Genomic DNA, 18,803 nt, shown 5'->3' with positions numbered 1-18,803 from the left:
TGCCCATGTGCAAACCTGCCACCTGCATGGACATATACACGTAGACGCCCTTTCCGGCTGTGGAGCGTATGTTCTCAAAGGGAGGGCAAGACTTTCCCGAGATTCCTTTGCGAAGCCCCACGGAAACAGGAGCGTGCGTCACACAGAGCGCATGTTCGGTTCTGTAAGTCCCGGAAAAGATGCGCTGTGATTGGCCAGTAATCACTTGAGTGGCAGCGTGATGGAACGTGCCGTCCACACTTCCGGCGTACTTTGATCCTCCCCCAGTGTAAATTATTCCGCCCCTCCTTCAACACACATCGCTCCAACCAACTGCAGCTATCTATTTTTTTGCATCTATGCATACCACGCCCCGTGAGTATTCCTTCTTTTTTGTTCCTAGGAAGACTATAGTGAATTAAAAAGGGGACGGGGTTCTCGGGCCGATACCAACAATAAGCCACTCCTACTTACTTATTTACTTGTTTCATGCACATCAAACAATAATGGTTAATAATGTTTTAGTTCAACTCAAATCAGTAGCCCAATCTGATCACCTGGTACAGTGGTTTTCAACCAGTGGTCCGTGGACCACCAGTGGTCCGTGGACCACCAGTGGTCCTTGACGGGATTCCAGGTGGTCCTCAGTTAAATGATGGAGAGTTGATAATCAAATGGACCCTTATAGATATTTAACTCTTGAGAGTGTAAAACTATGTAAAATGTAGAATAATTATTTTTGATTTGCCTGTTATCTCTCCTATGGCACTACATCAATACAGCATGGAATTGTGGACACAATCTTATCCAACGACAACTAAATATTCTGTTTTGGATCTGTGAGGCTATATCTCATCAAATGGTGGTCCATGGCTCAAAATGCTGAATAAATGGGCCTTGATGTTGAAAAGGGTTGAGAATAACTGACCTGGTACAGTATAACACACAGAGTTTGTTCAGGTTATTGCGAACGCAGTGAGCATTTACTATGAGACCCAGCAGATCATGTCTGTCTGTGTGTCTGAAAAAAACTTAACTTAAAAAAACTTAACTTAAAAAAAACTTTTAAAAAAAACTTAAAAAAAATAAATAAAAAAAACCCCTTAAAGTACGTAATTTATTCTAATTGTTGTTATTGCAATTTACGAGCTGCGTTCGCTTCCCGCGTTCGCGCGTCTTACTTGTGTGTAAGTATAAGTACAGCAGAGCAGTGTTGTTCATCATACTTAGTTCGGTGAGGTGTGTTAACGTTCCATTTCTGGCACGTGATTCCCTTCCTCGTCCTGCTCACCATGCCCTGGTAGTTCCTGCCGTTTTCATGGTAGCAGTCTGAAGAAGACAACAAGGAAATAACAGCAGTTTAGACCAGGGGTTCTCAACCCGTGGGTCGCGACCCCTCGGGGGGGGGGTCGCCAAATTATTTGAGGGGGTCCCCAAATTATTTTCAAAAAAGAAATATATATATTTTTTTTTTTAAATTTTTATTTTCACGATTTTTCAAAAATAGCAGACCTACAAGCTCGTAGCGCGCCACTCGGTGGCGCGCTATGAGCTTGTAGATCTGCTATTTTTCAATAGCTAAATTATAACAATGCTTAAAACACCAAAAGGGGTTCCCGCCCAAAATGGTTTAAGGTTATTGTAGCAGTCAATTTATATTGGGGGTCGGGAGGGGGCGGGGCGGGGGTCCCGAGACATTGCCAAAGCATTTCCGGGGGTCCCCGGCCAAAAACGTTGAGAACCCCTGGTTTAGACCCAGTGGTTCCCAAACCTTTTCATGTCAAGGACCCCCAAATAGACCCTAATTAGCCCCGTCTTAGAAAAGACATGCCAAGGACCCCTATATAAGAGAAGATTTGTACGGCTCTAGCAGTGATTTTCAACCAGTTTAATTTCAAGGACCCCTCCAGTTTTACATGCATTTAGTCTACGGACCCCCCATTTAATGGCATTTCTATCTCTGGGACCACAATTTATATTGTAAAATCAATGTTAATTTAATTCTGAGAGTGTATAAATTGAGTTACAGCCCCATAAGGGTCCATTTGGTTCCTAACTATCTCAAATTGAGCTGGTACCCCCTGGAACTCCCTCAATTACCCCCAGGGTTCCCCGGACCCCACTTCTCGGAACCACTGGTTTAGACCAGCGGTCTGTCTTGCTATGTCAAGGACCCTCAAATGAATACTGTGTGTATTAGGTGGTGGACCCCGATCTGATGATATGTTGTGCCAGGGGACACATTTGTGTTTTTATTTTTTCATAATAGCAGATCTACAAACTCACAACGCGTTGCAACATCACATGTTATGAGCTGGGTACTGTACAGTAGATATTTAGATATAGATATTTTCAAATAGACAATGTATATAGGGCTAAAGTGGTTAAATCTAATGAAATGATGCTATATTAACTAATTTAGCTGGGGGGCACTGTCTTGGACCCTCCTCAAGGACCCCTGGGGGACCTCATGCTGAGAACCAGCGATTTAGATGAGTCACGTGAGTATAACCTAGCACGGTTGATGCTCTCTTGTCCTCAGCTGCTCTTTAGGCTCAATGGACCAGCACTGATAAGCGCAGAAGAAAGCCACTCAAACCCTCTCGCTTGTCCTGACCACAAGCGAACAGCAGGGGGCGGCGTACCCTCAGCTTCGATGTCGTCTGCACAGCGTTTGATCTGCAGGCAGAGGACCGTCCTCATCTCAGGCACAGAGGTGAAGCACCAGGGAGCCTCCGATCCGTCCGGGTTACGGCAGTAGTTCTCCTCCAGGCCCCTGGTTGCAATGATGTGGTTATTATGGGAAATAAGGATTATATACGTAGGTCCTCTGCAATACATTTAATCCATTAAGACCTGAGGCCGATTCTACAAATTCCCTCTAAAACCAGTAGTTCTTTCAGGATTTTTTTCTAAAGTGCTCAGAAATAAAAACGCTCAACATGCGCTGCTGTAGAGTTGCTTAAGTGGGTTTAAGTGGTTTTAATCCTTGATTAATTTCCTTGAAATATGTCAAAAGACAGTGATTGCTAATTCAATTTAATATTGAAGTTTTCAAGTTTTCCCAATGTCTCTGATTTGTTAAAATGGAATATCTGTCAAATGTTAAATATGCATTATGTATTTGGAATTCAACCATGCAAATATTAAAAGAAAAGGCACACAGCAAGTGTAAGGATCTACAATCTCACAACACATTGTGGTGTGTGACACGTTTGCGATGTGCAACGCAATTATATGACAAAGTATAAAAACAAATAAGGCTTAAGTGGTTAATTGAAACACACTCTCTGTGTCATTCATGTGGCGAAAATGGCAGTGCATCGGACACACGTACACATTGTTAGATTATAGATTTGTGTGTGAGCTTAGATCTGCTATTCTTGGATCCACGACACCATCGTAAATTAGCCATTACTGTCATCCCACAGATCGAGGCCTGCTGTGTCACTCACTTGCATTCGTACGTGTTTGGGTAGAAGGGGTGTTCGTGAGGGTACTGGGCGTCCCAGCGCTGGCAGGGAATCCCTGACGTGGTCTCGTTCACCTTCCCCCGGTAGTCCTCCCCACGGCCACGGAAACAGTTGGTGGTGTAGCTGGAGCGATGGCGCTTCTTAGGAACCACAGCTGGACATGAGAGGTGAAAGTGTGCACGTGAAAATGGGTTGCATTCTCAGGCACTGACGCAGCTTTGAGGGAACCTACTTGACAATTTCAACTATGATTTGACAAAATGAGTATTTTGTGTTTTGGGTAAAGAAACACGCACTGGGTGGTGGATCCAGAGCCGTAGAAGAAAAGAGTGGCGACACGCTTTGATCTCGCCACAAAGTGGGGTGCTATGTTCTATAGTTCCAAACATTGGAACTATCCCATTGAGGATGAACTCTTTCGCATTCCATTGTTACACTGGGAGTCAACGCTAGTGTTGTCACTCTCATACTAGATCACTCTGGGCGGATCAAAACAGTAGAACAATAAATGATTCCACTCTTATTGGGTCTCAGCAGAACAACCCCAGCATGTTGTTCTCTGTCATGGAACCTGCGGTCCACTAGCCTCGGAAACCCAGACAGGACTAGACAGACTTGGACATCCTCTCTGTCCCCAAAACAAACAAGCAAACCTTTGGAGACATTACATTACATTACAGTCATTTAGCAGACACTTTTATCCAAAGCGACTTACAATAAGTGTATTCAACATAGGTAGGGAACAAAAACTACTAATCACCAGAAGTCTTTAGTGCATTTTCTGCAAAAACAAGCAACCAAGAGTATACCTAGCGCTAAGGTAAAAGTGCAATATATCAGCTACCTATTTCCTTAAACAGATGAGACAAAATAGCTAAATCAAATGAGCATGAGCTAAAACAATTAAGTGTATCGACTAAACAAGATCCAATAAACAATACAACAATAGAAAACAAGCGTTCGTACAACTAGTTAACAACAAGACAGACAACGAGACAGAGGGCAGTATTATGCGTGTCTTAAGTACCAGGTCTTATGACTTAATTTAAGACCTGGAGGCGTGGTCAATGCTGTTTGGCCACTCAGAATAGCCAAATGGCATTGATCACGCCTCCAGGTCTTAAGTTAAGTAATAATACCTGGTACTTAAGACACGCATAATACTGCCCTCAGAGGCTTCAATGTGGCAGGCCCCGTCCTCCCACCCTGTGGAACTCTCTCCCAATAGAGATTAGCCATGCTCCAAACACTGGACTCTTTTAAGGCTGCCTTCTCAAGGCAGCCTTAAAAGATCACCCTGAAGAAGGCAGTATTATCTGTCCGAAATGTTGGTGTCTCTGTGTCCTCATTAAAACGTATGCATTGGCAGCTATAAGTTTCCGGCTATACATTATTTTCACTCAGTATTAACTTTCCCTGTTGGCTGGCAGTGGCATCTCACAAGGACCGGTGTGCTGTGCATCCTTTTGCTTATAGTGCCTTGAGAAGACACACAGGGCCCTATTAAGCAAGACGAAAAACCCATGCGGTAATACAGATTTCGCCCTCGCTCTGCGCCTTTTCGTATTATGGAAGCCGTGGTGAGCGCTCACTCATATGGAATACCACGTTCCTGCATAATTTAGCATTGGGGGAGTGTCCATATGTTAATTATTTTCGCTTTGCGCTATTTGCTATAAAGCCCCTTGACCTAAAAACACTCAGCGCATACCGATTCCGCCTGGGTCTTACCACGTCTTAAAAGCAAAAAGCACTGTTTGATTTTACACTTGAGCGGCTCTGGAGTGCTGCTGGAGTGTTGCCATGTCTGTTTGCTGTTTATTATAAGCGGCTTCTTTTTCTGAAAAGTTGCTTGTAAATATTGGTAGTTGTGGTTGCTTTTCTTGTTTCTAAAGTGCTTATTTGGGCTTTTCTCCTAATGTTGTTTAAACCAGTGATCCTCACACAGCGACATTCCCATGTCAAGGACCCCCAGATGAATGCATTTGCCCAACTAAGCCAGTGACCCCCATGACAGATTTGTGTTTTTAAATGTTTCAATAACATTTTTCAAAAATATTCTTATTGTCACTTTTTTCAAAGATTACTTTTGAAAATAGCAGATCTACCAGCTCACAATGCATCACATTCATTCATTAAAACAATGAACTCTGACTGCAGGGGGATATATATTTATAATGATCATTATAACAATGTGCAAGAAAATATGTAAAAAGAAGGAAGAACTTTATATTTGTGGACAATCAAAATATGCTGGAAATTTTAATGTGGTGTCATTAAAAGGAATCTTGATATGGCAGACTCACTATCTAGAAAATAAAAACATGGCACTTCATTTAAAATAGGTTGTAGACCCCTGTTATATGCGATTATTTTGGGAGTATGTTTATAGACCTATTTACTTGTTTCTACAGCTAGCTTTCTGGCTTTCTCGTTGAGATTATAAAGGGTCATATATCGCTCATTTCTAAACCTTTTTTAAAAATTAAAACATCTCCATAATCACTGGGAAGTTTGCTTTCATACGCTGTATCACACCCGACTCAATTCTTCTTCAATAAAATGCTACGAGCGAAGACCATAACATTGGGGCCGCAGCAATACGCATGGCGCACGTATGGCATTTCAACTCATTCCTTTGTCGTGACTCGAATGAAATAAAATAAAATAAACGTTATTTTACTGGTGTTTTTCAATAGAAACAAATAAAGAGCGTGTGTGCAACAGTCAGTGCATATACGTGCATGCACTATAGGCTATATTTCCTCCTTGTCGGGATGGTGAGCTGAGCTCTTCACAGCCCGTTTGTCTTTCATATTATTCTTATAATATTTGATATTATAAACACTCATGGTTCTCTCATTTCTCAGCCGTTTTTTAAAATGTAAAAATCCCCACATTCCTTAGGAATCTTGCTTTCATTCGCTGTATGGTATATGGTTCTATTTTTATCGAATTAAACAATATCAAACGAACTTGTATGTTCGGGGGTTAGACGATTCTGGGAACATTACGCATGGATTGCCAATTTGCCAGCCAATGCTGCGTATCTACTCGCAGTTCCATTCCGATCTGAAAGGTATAGGTAGGTGCCATTTCAAAGACTTAGTTATAAAGATTTTTACAGCTGTTTTTCATGCTTAGAACAGAAACAAATGAAGTGATGATGTGCGTATATCTCCCTCCCTTAGCATATGGCTGCGCCGCTGTAATGACTTTCCAATGAACACTGCAAGTTACTTAACAAAATAGAGACATAGGCCTACAAGCTATGCACATCATGGCTGTGACAGCTTGTGGATCTGTTCTTTTGAGGCATAAAGGTGACAGCATGCAGTGCAATAGGAATAATTAACCCAAATGTGACAAAGTCATGTCATGTCTATGGTGCCAGTCTGCAGAAATGTAATACCACTTGCCGAAAAGGGCGCATTCCATGAGGACATCAGCTGGTGTCGTAAAGAGAATAGTACGGACATGTTCATTGGGTAAGCCTCAAAACTCCCTGAAACACTCCCATGACTAATTCAAGGCCGTTTTGCTCACACCACGGGGTGTCGAAAGCGCTTCTTACCTGGCCCATAATTGTAATATGACATTGCACACGCCCCCACGTCTTAAAAACTGTAAAATTATATGTAATTAGATTCCACTTGCTTAATAGGGCCCCTATTCTCTCAGGCTTATGGCATATACTATACGTAGTTGTTTGTTTGTTGGTTGTTCATTTCATAAAGCGTCCTTGGGTTCATGAAAGGCTCTATACAAAATGAAAGCTATTATTAGAAAAACAAATCAAATCTTCACACCAGAAAGAACTATAATCCAATATTGTGGAATTTATTCTGTAACATTTGAGCTTTCCCTCAGACGTTAGGGATACTCAGTGCCAGCAGCCCTATACCGTAGGTCAAGGAGAGACTCCACCTTCACTTGTGTGAAATGTCAGCATGTTGGTTCCATTTGTACACTCTCAGAGTTACGGAGGTCCATGGAATTAAACAGAAAAGTTTGAGAAGTTCAATGTCTTACTGCACTTGCTGATCTCACAGTTCTCTCTCTCCACGTCAAGGTCTGTGGTATAACACCAGGGAACTGGGGATGCATCTGGATTACGGCAGTAGTTGTCATCCAAACTCTTATCTGGATACCTGGAAAACAGAGTTTTTTATTTATTGATTTTGACTAGACAACAGTGCCCGTTGGACACCAGCTAGTCTCGCGTAGCCAGACAACTATTCCACAATCTCTGAATGCTATATAGAGCTTTTATGGCCATATATGGACATCTCTCTGTCTGTCTGTCCATGTCCCTTTATATGGAGAATGGAGATCCCCGTTATCAGTATATATGGCCATAGGCATATATGGGCATGTCAGGGATGATGGGCGGTTTTAGAAAGTCCTTATTTATTTATTTATTTATTTATTTATTTGACAGGGACAAAGCTCATTAATCAACATGTCAGTTTTCACATCAATGTAAATGGGCCAGAGTTAGCCAAAGCTAAATTTCATCTGTAGTCCCTGGGCAGGCTCTTAAGAAATGAATGATAAAAAGAAAGACATAGTGTAGTGTGCCAGCACACAACACCATGCGTTGATGCCATGTGTGCATATGTGCCAGCACCCAACACTATGTCCATACAAAAGCACAATACAAAACAGATAAAAGAAAGACATAGTGTAGTGTGCCAGCACACACCACACAACACCATGCGTTGATGCCATGTGTGCATATGTGCCAGCACCCAACACTATGTCCATACAAAAACACAATACAACAGATAAAAGAAAGACAGAGTGTGTGTGCCGGCACACAGCACCATGCGTTGATGCCATGTGTGCATATGTGCCAGCACCCAACACCATGTCCATATGAAAACACAGTACAATACAGTAAAATACAGGAACAGATCAACATGGTACAGGGGACAGAACAACAGCAACTCCACAAAGAAATGACACCGGTTGTAAATACTAAATAGTGCTGATAGTTAATCATGATTACAGATTTGAATCGTTTTTAGCCACCTTTTCAGGTTGAATTTGAAGGTCAGATAGTTGGAAGTCTCTCTTACTTCTGTGGGGAGACTGTTCCAGTGATGGGAGGCTCTAACAGAGAAGACTGTTTTACCAAACACACTACGTCTGATTGGCACTTCACAGTCCCCTCTGGTAGTTGCCCTTGTTGCTCTGTCACCACTGTCCCTTCGATCTATGAACTGTTTCAGTGGTGGAGGTGCAAGTCCATTTTGTGCAGTCAGTGTGGTAAACGTCTGTGGAGAAGTCTGAAGAGTGCAAACTGACTGTGGAAAGTGGACAGACTAATAAGTAATGAAACAACGGCAGGTGTGGGGAGTTTGACAGGTGTGGGGAATTTGCCAAACAAGCTTAGGCTAGGCTTGCCATGGCAATGAATTGGCTCATTTGGGCCAGAGCCTTTTCTGGTGGTTGTGGACAACCGCCTATCCGACCGACACACGTCTGTGACGCGTGGGGCGAATGAAATGAAGTCGGTGGGTCGAACGGTTCTTGAGATACATGGAATACAGACGTGTATGTCAATAAAGATGTATGTCAAAACAGTGGAGATGTTTTACCTAATATACCAAACTTTCTGTGCCCCAAGCATACCAACGGGCAAGGCAAAATATCAGGGCACACCTGTATTCATAGTTAAAAAATCACACCTGTGTGAACTGAGTGGTGCAGTGACGTCACACACTAACCATAGCAACCATGCTCACCTGTGCGTGGGCCACGTACAGGTACACGGGTACATACACGGGTACACGGGTACAGACAAAGCTGGTTGTTGGAGTGGTTTGCACCACTCAAAAATATGTATACATTCAGCAAAGATATTTGGTGTAGAGGGGGGACCCCAGGGGGACACCTTTCAACAAAGTATACAGGGGTTAAGCAGTTATGAGCAGTAGTAGTACCTTGAAACAACTTTACAAACACAGCTTGCTTGAAGACGTTTTTGGTCAACGTGGCACACTGAAAACAAAAACCTTGTGTGCGTCTTTATTTTATTTTATTTCCCCCAAAAGAAATGCTAAAGCCTTCTGCCAATAAAGTCAGCTATTAAATTAGTTTTCTCCTCCATGACCTCCCTTTGAAAAACAATTATTTGTCCTGTTCTTTTTGTGATTAATACTGCTTTGTTAATTTAAATGTATTGACTTTATTCACATTTGAATTATTAAACACCTGGCTGGTGTCAGGAGCCAAATCATTTATTATGTCAATTAATTATCATGGTTGGGTCGTAACAAGCACGGTTCGGTAATCTGGGGTCAAGGCTGAAAAGAAAATATAAGCAATAATATCTGGCATGTACTGTACAAATAAACATGCTTTTTCCGGTAATTCACAAAATTAGAATTTGGCCTATACACTGACACCACGCTAGTCAGGACTATACACTGACACCACGCTAGACAGGACTATACACTGACACCACGCTAGACAGGAACGCCCAAAAACGTCACATCAGGTTTTAGCCTGGGGTAAGAACTTTCTATGGCTGCCAATGCAACTTGGTCCAATCCTTAATCACATACGGACAAACATCTATGCCGATGCTATCTAACTTGCCTTGTCCACGGGCAACAGATCTTTCAACGTATGGCATTGCAAATACGTTTGATAATCGCTACTCTGCTCAATACTGTTTTGAAAATGCCGCAAATTGCATTGCAGTGAACGAGCGCAAATCACAACTTCCCCCGGGGGTGGGCGGAGTCACAGTTTGAGGCGCTGATTACGCGCCGTGGTGTCAGTGTATCAGCCACTTAAACTAAAAGTTGTTGACCGGGGTCCCCCAGTGGTCTATACTAGGGTCTGCTCCTTTATCCCCTCTACACCACATTTCTTTGCTGAAAATAGCTCTGCAAATAGATCTATTTTCACTTTAATTTTCATGTTTAATATTTTTGTTTTTGTTTACATTTCTATTATAACCCACCTTGAAGGGACAATATGAGCTTGCAGTTTTTCTTTCTTTTTTTTTTGCTATTTTAGAAACAAATTGAAAGAAGACGTTCTACATTCTATTAACCATTGTTTATGGAAACAAATTCAGAACCTACTGTAGCTGTGTAATATGCTACAGTGTGGTTTTCTTAGCCCATTTTGGGCGGGAACCCCTTTTGGTGTTAGCATTATGTTATGCTTTAGCTATTGAAGAATAGCAGATCTACAAGCTCATAGCGCGCCACGAGCTTGTAGGTCTGCTATTTTTGAAAAATGACTTGAGGACTGACATAGAAACTTAGCTTTTTCAGAAAACTGTCAGGATGTAGAAGACATTTTTAGAATCTGATCTCGGGTCAAAGTGGGTTAGTTCCTGTAGTCGAGCTAATAGAGCTAATAGTCAGACATAATATCAATTATAAACACTTTGTATAAAGTATAGTGTTGTATAAATACTTTTCGGGCTGGTAGATGTGCTGATGAGGATGCTGCTGGTCCCATCTCTGACACTCTCTGCCGCTCACTGTGTGGTCCACTTGTCCCCTGTAGTCCTCTCCATTACAGGTAATGCACACCTCTGTATAAGGACAATACTCTGTTACATGTAATAGTGTTTCTATGCAGGTCTGTGTGGGTCTACTGCACCTGTTTCTATGCAGGTCTGTGTGGGTCTACTGCACCTGCTTGCAATCTGGTCGAGTTGCTGGCTGGCTACACAGTGACACCTGCATGGTTTTGTTTTTGTTACTGTTTTAATTGCTGTGTCTGATAATCCCGTGTGGGATGGGTCAACAAATAAATTATTCATTCATTCATCCATTCATCCATTCATTCATTCAGTACCTTTGTAAGGCCACTACACATGCATGTAAGGGTTTACTTTCCTTACAGAGGTATGTATGCATTACATTCCTGTAGTGTAGAGTACATGCAACATGCGTGAATTAACTGACAGATCTGAACAATGCTGTTGAGAAAAAGTGGACAACAGAAAAGGAGCGAGATTTTCATTTCAAAACCGGTCCTAAAATACCCACATTCTTAATACCCACATTCTACATGTTCCCACAAATACATAAAAATGCAGTTAATCCTCCAGGCCGACCCATTATCAGTGACATAGATTCCATTTCTGAACCAGCTTCTCGATATATTGACCGCTTCATCTTGATCTTCCAACATAAAACACACATGTACTCAATGAAATAGAGGAGATCAAAAATATTGCATTCATGGTCACAATGGATGTTACATCTCTGTACAGCAATATCAAAGTAAATACAAAGATGGATTGGAATCAATAAACCACTTTCTACAGTCCAGGATGGATGACAATCCACCAAATGAATGTATTCAATCATTAACGGAATAGAGTAGACGTTAAATAATGTGTTTGTTTTCCAGAACACGCTGTTCAGGAAAAAACGGGCACAGCCATGGGTGCCAGTTTCCCCCCCAACTACACCTGCCTTTTCTTGGGACTATGGGAAGAGAAACACATCACGGGCCCTTCCAATCTCCACAGAGACTAAATCATTTGGACGTTACATAGTCGATTTAATATTCTTCTACAAAGGGGACCTACAAGACCTTAATTGTGGAGTTCCACAGTTATCTCAACTCCACATGTGACAGCGTTGAGCTGTCACATGTGGGATAGCAATAGAGTACAGCCAGGAAGAAATCCAAACAACTTTTGAAGCCATCGTCAGGGGAGCTGCATAACAACAATCTTCCATAAGAACACAGGCCGTAATACGATTTTGAGAGCTGACAGCTTTCACTCCCCTCACCTTAATCGCTAAAAACATTCCCTACGGAAATGTCAGCATCTCCGACGCATCTGTGACTAAGCAGAGGATTTCTGCTTTGCACCAATGATTTGCCATGCAACTCCTTGCAACAAAACAGTTTTAAGGTCGAGTGGCTGGATGGTAACCGCAAGGTTGCCTGTTCGAACCTGGGCTCCCCCAGAGTTAGTGTCGAAGTGTCCTTGAGCAAGACACTGAACCCCAAATTGCTCCCGATGTGCTGGCTAGTGCCTTGCATGTTTTCTGCCGCCATCGGTGTATGAATGTGTGTGTGAATGGGTGAATTGATGCACAATCTATGTAAAGCGCCTTGGATAAAGGCGCTATATAAATGCACCATTTACCATTTACCAACTGCCATTGGGGATAAAAGTACTTGCATGTTGCAAGGAGTTGCATGTCGAATCATGGAGCTGTCGCTTATTAGAGCATGGGTACAAAGACCCAAGGGCAGTATTATGCGTGTCTTAAGTACCAGGTCTTATGACTTAACTTAAGACCTGGAGGCGTGGTCAATGCCATTTGGCTATTCTGAGTGGCCAAATGGCATTGATCACGCCTCCAGGTATTAAGTTAAGTAATAAGACCTGGTACTTAAGACACGCATAATACTGCCCCAAGAGTTAAAAACATCATACCACAAGGTTAAATCTATTTTTACATCAACTTACTGTATAGTAAACGGTCTATCCAGATCCGTAACATCATTAATGTTTTTGTGTTCAAGATTTCAAAGTAATAATAATAATATTAATATATATTGGATATTTTTCACCAAATTCTTTGAAAATGTACAAGCTCGCAGTGACGCGCTGCAAGCTTGTAGATCTGCTATTTTTGTATAGCCAACGCATGGATAAAGTGATTAAAATGATTCTGTATACTACTTTTGCTGGAGACCCCCTGGAACCACCTCACCCAATTTGAGAGAGCAATGACTTTATACTGACTTTTACACTGACTTTTACAATATAATGCACAATGCAATTATTGTAATACAATTTAAGATTATTATTAAAACTAAAACATGATGCTTGCCAAACAAATGTTGAATCATTTTGCATTTTTCAACACAAACGTTCTCTTCTGGGGGTCCCTGGCACAAAACATTCTCAGATGAGGGTCCGCGGGTCTCCATCCGGAGAGAGACATAACCATAAACTTACAGTTTATATAGCTTTAAGATTAAGACATTATAGCACGAGAAGTGATGGATGTGTGAACAGAGCGGGGTGTAGGTAGCGTACGGTACCGTCTTTGCAGTGCGGGATGTTGCAGCTCTCGTAGCGGCGTTCTGGGTCGGTGGTGTAGCACCACGGCCCGATGCGGTCCCCGTCTGGGTTTCTGCAGTAGTTCAACTCCAGGCCGTTACTAGCCGTGGGGGTCCACCTGCAGCAGATGGAGAGGCCGCGTTTTAAACAACCCCAGGACTAGAAGTGACAGAAGGATAACAACACAGCTCAGAGGATTGGGCTCACCTGTGGTCGTGGGGGAACTTTGACCACCACTGCTGGCAAGTGTGTCCACTTCTGGTCGTGAAGACTTTGCCTCTGTAATCTTCCCCTTTGCCTACGATGCACTTCCGTACATACACTTCAGGATGAAAGAACATCATTTCATTTCAAACTTTTATTTAAAAGGAGCACTTCACCCAAATAACGACTTAGTTATTTTCTATCAATTACTTTCACTAGATACTAAAATGAAATACTTAGGGCCGATTCATACTCCTATTTTAGAGCCGAATAAAAGTCGGTTCGGCTCTGTAGAGCCTACAATGTGACGTCATTTGAGGTTCGGGGGGGCGAGTACCGTCCTAAAGTCGGCTCTTCGGTGCTACTGAAAATTTCTGACAGCGCCGAAACAGCGGTAAAATAGGAGTATGAATCGGCCCTAAGTAGGTTAAAAAACTACAAATAGATACACAATAGAGCGTGGTCATAGTTACTGTGCAAACAATGGCAAAAGCAAAGTTCTTTGTTTACCCAGGGTGAATGGACTAAGCTCGAGATGCTTGTTTACAGCCAGACCCTGCTCATAGAACATTTCATGGTAGGGGTTCAATGCCTTGCTCAAGGGCACTTCAGCGGTGGTAATTTTAACGTGCCGGTCCGGGTATTCGAACTGGCGACCTTCCGATAACAAGACCGATCCGCAAACCGTTCGGCCACCGCTGCCCACCGCTGGCATAGAAACAAACTTTAAAACGTGTTGAAGGGCATTCTTCCAGGAGTCTCGGGGGCATTCAAAGAAAAAGAGGATTTGCTAAACTCGGTGTGAGCTCTGGGGGATTAGAAGTGAAGGTAAGAGAAATCAACCCACACAGCAAACAGTTCACACACTGCTGGAACCTTCAGTAAACATTTTGTGACTCATCTCATCTCACCCTTCTTCTCGTACAGGTCACAGTTGACATTGCGCTTGACCTCTGCGTTGCTGCCATCGCCCACCCAGGGCAGGTGCTTACAGGAGATGACAGGACGGGTCTCGTAGTTGAAGGCTCTAGGGTTGAGGGATTTTTTTCACAGTCATGTTTTTGCATACCAAGAGTGGTGGAAAAAGTTATACTTTGTCTTTCTTTTCTTTCTTTTTTACGCAGTTATACTGCAATGTAGAAACACACTCAAATTGCACTTGAGTAAAAGTACAAAAGTATTGGCATCAAAATATACCAGTACCAAAGTAAAGTAAAGTACCAAAAGTAAAAGTTGTCTACCCGTTGTGCAGAATGTGCCGTTAACATATTATGTCTAAATTGTTTTCAAATCTTTTGGAGCTTGTAGATCGGCCATTTTCTAATAATTGAAGTGAAATACGTAGTCGTAAAGTAAAGTACTGTAAGTACAGTACTTAGTACAGTTAGAATAGTCACATGTTTCTTTACAGCATGGCTTTGCAAGAGGCCGGCACAGTGGCACTGTGTGTGTGTGTGTGTGTGTGTGTGTGTGTGTGTGTGTGTGTGTGTGTGTGTGTGTGTGTGTGTGTGTGTGTGTGTGTGTGTGTGTGTGTGTGTGTGTGTGTGTGTGTGTGTGTGTGTGTGTGTGTGCGTGTGTGTCTGGAGCTTATCTCACAAACAGCAGCAATCTTCATGTACATTGCCAGTAGGCCACAGAAGAACCCCCACTTTTATACTATTACAATATGTTTTATACTTTTTGAAATATCTACTTTTAATTTCCTAATCAAAGCCAAGTCTGTTCTGGCTGAAACCTTTCGCAAATTTGACAAAAGTCAAGAGAGAGATATGTCACAGCTATATCATGGACGACTGATGTCATAACTTTGCATGTCGTCTCTGTCTGTCTGTCGGGTGGAAACCTCAGATGTCCAGAACTGTTACTTTTCAGGATCCAAATTCATTTTTTTTTAAATGTTGCAATGGTAAATGGTAAATGGTGCATTTATATAGCGCCTTTATCCAAGGCGCATTACATTCACCCATTCATACACCGATTGCGGCGGAAGCCATGCAAGGTTCCAACCAGCACATCGGGAGCAATTTGGGGTTCAGTGTCTTGCCCAAGGACACTTTGACATGTAGACAGGAGGAGCCGGGATTCGAACCGCCGACCCATGGATCATTGGACGACCTGCTCTACCTCTTGAGCCACAGTCGCCATTTTGCAGATCAACAAGCTCAACACTACTGACTATTCTAACAATGTGTTTCAACATCATGAATATACAGTAGGAAATCAATGCTTGTGTGCTTGATCCGGTACCGTACTTGAGTACATGTACTATAGTTACTTTCCAGACGCATGTATTCCACTCAGTATAGTATGTACTGTGTGAACCCTGGCATCCTTATTCTTGGCATGTCAAAACATTCAGATACAAATTGGTGCAGATCAATACAAGCTCACGACGTATTGTGTCATAGTCGTAGATTGGCTATTGTTGACAAAGAGATTTGTAGAGGGAAACATTTGTGGACCAAATTAATGGTTATTTAAAGGCATAGCCTGTGTAACTCTTATTTATCAGCCACTGCAGTAGTGTGGTGGTGTTTACTTGCAGAGGTTCATCGCCCTGTTTTGGCGTTTTCACTGTTTGTTTTTGGTAGACAGGGACATTTTTGGGCAACCAAAATAAACCCACAAAAATACAAGCGAAAGGTAAAGTGTACCCGTTTCTGCACTACTGTTCGCAGATGACTCAGCACTGCTGGTCTCGGACAGGGACAAACTGCAGGTTGAAAATGCCCTCAGCTCTGAACTCGGTAGAATCTGCACCTGGCTCGCTGATAACAAACTATCTTTACACCTGGGAAAAACTGAATCCATTCTCTTTGGCTCTATTAGTAATCTCAGCAAGGCAAATGGCTTCTTGGTTAGAGTGGGTGACAATGTTATCACACGTAAAGATGAAATTACCTACCTAGGTTCCATCCTGGAGGCTAATCTTTCCGGTGATAAAATGGCCACCAACGTAATCAAAAAAGTCAACCATAGAACAAGATTCCTCTACAGGATCTCCTCACTGGTCAACAAAAACACCTTGAAGACCTTAACAGGAGCCCTTGTACAGGGTTTCTTTGACTATGCATGCACCTCCTGGTACCACAGCACCTCAAAGGCCCTTAAAACCAGGCTCCAGACTTCCCAAAACAAACTGGTCAGGCTCCTACTTGATCTAGCCCCCCGAACCCACCTCACCCCTGCCCACTTCGACAGGCTGGAATGGCTTAGGGTCGACGACAGAGTACAGCATCTTGCAATGGGTCTGGTCCACAAGATTCGATACACCACCAAGATACCCATGTACCTGTCTAGATACTTCCTTAATGTTAACGAAGTCCACACCCACAACACCAGAGGGAGTGCAACGAACCATGTACAACCCAGATTCGGCACAAACAAGGGACTAAATTCTTTTCGCTCCTATGCCACTAAAATGTGGAACGCCCTACCAACTGTCATTAAGACATGCGAATCCCTTGACTCTTTCAAAACCGCTCTCAAAGGGCACCTACGGACGGCTGCAATTCGAAACTGGCCCCTGTAAAATCGGAATCCCTCAAACACGAACGCAATGACAACACAAGAGACGGTCGCGGCCACACAGCCAACTCAAGGTATGGCCACTGAGCCAACTTGGGGACCCAACGCAAGGACAACACAAGAGATGGTCACGGCCACACAGCCAACTCAAGGTACGGCCACGGAGCCGACTTGGGGACCCAACGCAGCTCCTCCAAGGAAAACAAACAATTTAACGGAGCTGAACGTGAATCCCCCCCCCCCCGCCCCCCCCTTTTTTTTCCCCTCACTGTATATTTTTCTTTTCCCTTTTTACCTCCTTTTTGATGAATTCTTTTTTGATAAATTCCTGTTTCTGTCTATAGAAGTGTCTATTTGTACGTCTCTAAATGTTTTGATGATTTGAACATGGTGGACCCTGTTGGAAACAAGTGTAATGCTTAATTGGGTCGTCCACTCACAGTTAACAGCCTTTGTATTGAGTTTGTGCTTGAAATGTACTGTAATTCTGCAAACTGTTAATAAATTCTTCAATCAATCAATCAATACTCCCGTCACCCGTGGCTGATGATGACTGCTTGTATAGAGGGTATGCGCATGCATAACGTGAGTTTACCAAATCGAGTGGTAAATCAAGTGGCAAAGTTTTTGCTACTCAGTAGGCTTTCCCGCAAAACTATGATGATGATGTCACACGCATTACCCTCTATAGATGGAAATGTTTAGCAAAGTTACATACTACTGTATGCCTTCAAAGGACCATGGTCTGAAAGGTTTGTTCCGGTATGGAACAGAACAAAAAATGGTTCTTAGATGGCATCACTCTGACCCACTTTCCGCCGGTTGGTTCCCAATGGGAACCGGTTCAGTTCTTTTTGGTTCTTAGTCCATGAGCTCCAAAATTGGTGTCTGTACGTGTACCCTATATTAAATTGTTTATAGGATCAATACAAGTAAATTAATACATGATAACCCTTCCACAGTAGTAGCTTTTTCATATTTTCGATTATTTTGCATATTTTCCTACATAATGCCTCATTTGCATATTTAAAAATGTTAAATTTGTAATACAATAAATCATTGTCTTCGTGTAAGTACTCAATTGGGGAAGTTTCATGGTGATAACAATAATAATAATAATATAGGTATGGTTTTGACCACTCAATTCATAATTAATGTTTCAATTTTGGAGCTCTGGCTCATGGACTAAAAAGAAAAACCAAAAAGAACTGAACCGGTTCCCGTTGGGAACCAACCGGTGGAAAAGGGGCCTCTGAGTCTGAAGAAGAACCAATGTCGGTTCCAGTTGCCACCTTTTTTTTAGAGTGGAACAAAGCGTGTAGGCCCCTAGGGACCCCGGTCAACAAAATACATGGAGTTCGTTGTGGTTAATGGCCTCTCGAGGAGTATGGGACAAATCCTACCGGCACTCTAATGACTGTGCGCATCTAGCAGCGCAGTCCTCCAGGCCCAGGCCTGTGAGCATGACAACCCGGGCAGAATTCCAGGATGTGGGAACCAGCTCCCTCCCCTCCGAGCGCTGGAAGTCATTGAGTGCACTGCGATGCCCTGGA

The 18,803-nt window shown here is 42.7% G+C and overlaps 1 protein-coding gene across 2 annotated transcripts in view; it reads right to left on the bottom strand.

Annotated features, from left to right (window-relative positions):
• The window catches only part of mst1 (macrophage stimulating 1), a 28,686-nt gene that overhangs the window by 8,783 nt on the left and 1,100 nt on the right, over positions 1-18,803 (bottom strand). For both annotated transcript variants that reach the window (XM_079510069.1, XM_079510068.1), the window contains exons 2-10: positions 18,654-18,798; positions 14,634-14,749; positions 13,726-13,840; positions 13,500-13,636; positions 10,893-11,013; positions 7,485-7,603; positions 3,435-3,606; positions 2,625-2,755; positions 1,206-1,308 (exon numbers count right to left, since the gene is read on the bottom strand). In XM_079510069.1, the coding sequence (XP_079366195.1) occupies positions 1,206-1,308; positions 2,625-2,755; positions 3,435-3,606; positions 7,485-7,603; positions 10,893-11,013; positions 13,500-13,636; positions 13,726-13,840; positions 14,634-14,749; positions 18,654-18,715 (1,076 nt within the window). In that variant the 5' untranslated portion in view covers positions 18,716-18,798. The remainder of the gene's footprint in view (positions 1-1,205; positions 1,309-2,624; positions 2,756-3,434; positions 3,607-7,484; positions 7,604-10,892; positions 11,014-13,499; positions 13,637-13,725; positions 13,841-14,633; positions 14,750-18,653; positions 18,799-18,803) is intronic.

The sequence above is a fragment of the Electrona antarctica genome (genome assembly GCF_951216825.1).
Source record: "Electrona antarctica genome assembly, chromosome: 9".
Classification (NCBI taxonomy): domain Eukaryota; kingdom Metazoa; phylum Chordata; class Actinopteri; order Myctophiformes; family Myctophidae; genus Electrona; species Electrona antarctica.
The sequence above is the reverse complement of the archived record's forward strand: the minus strand, read 5'-3'. Positions and strand labels throughout refer to the sequence as shown.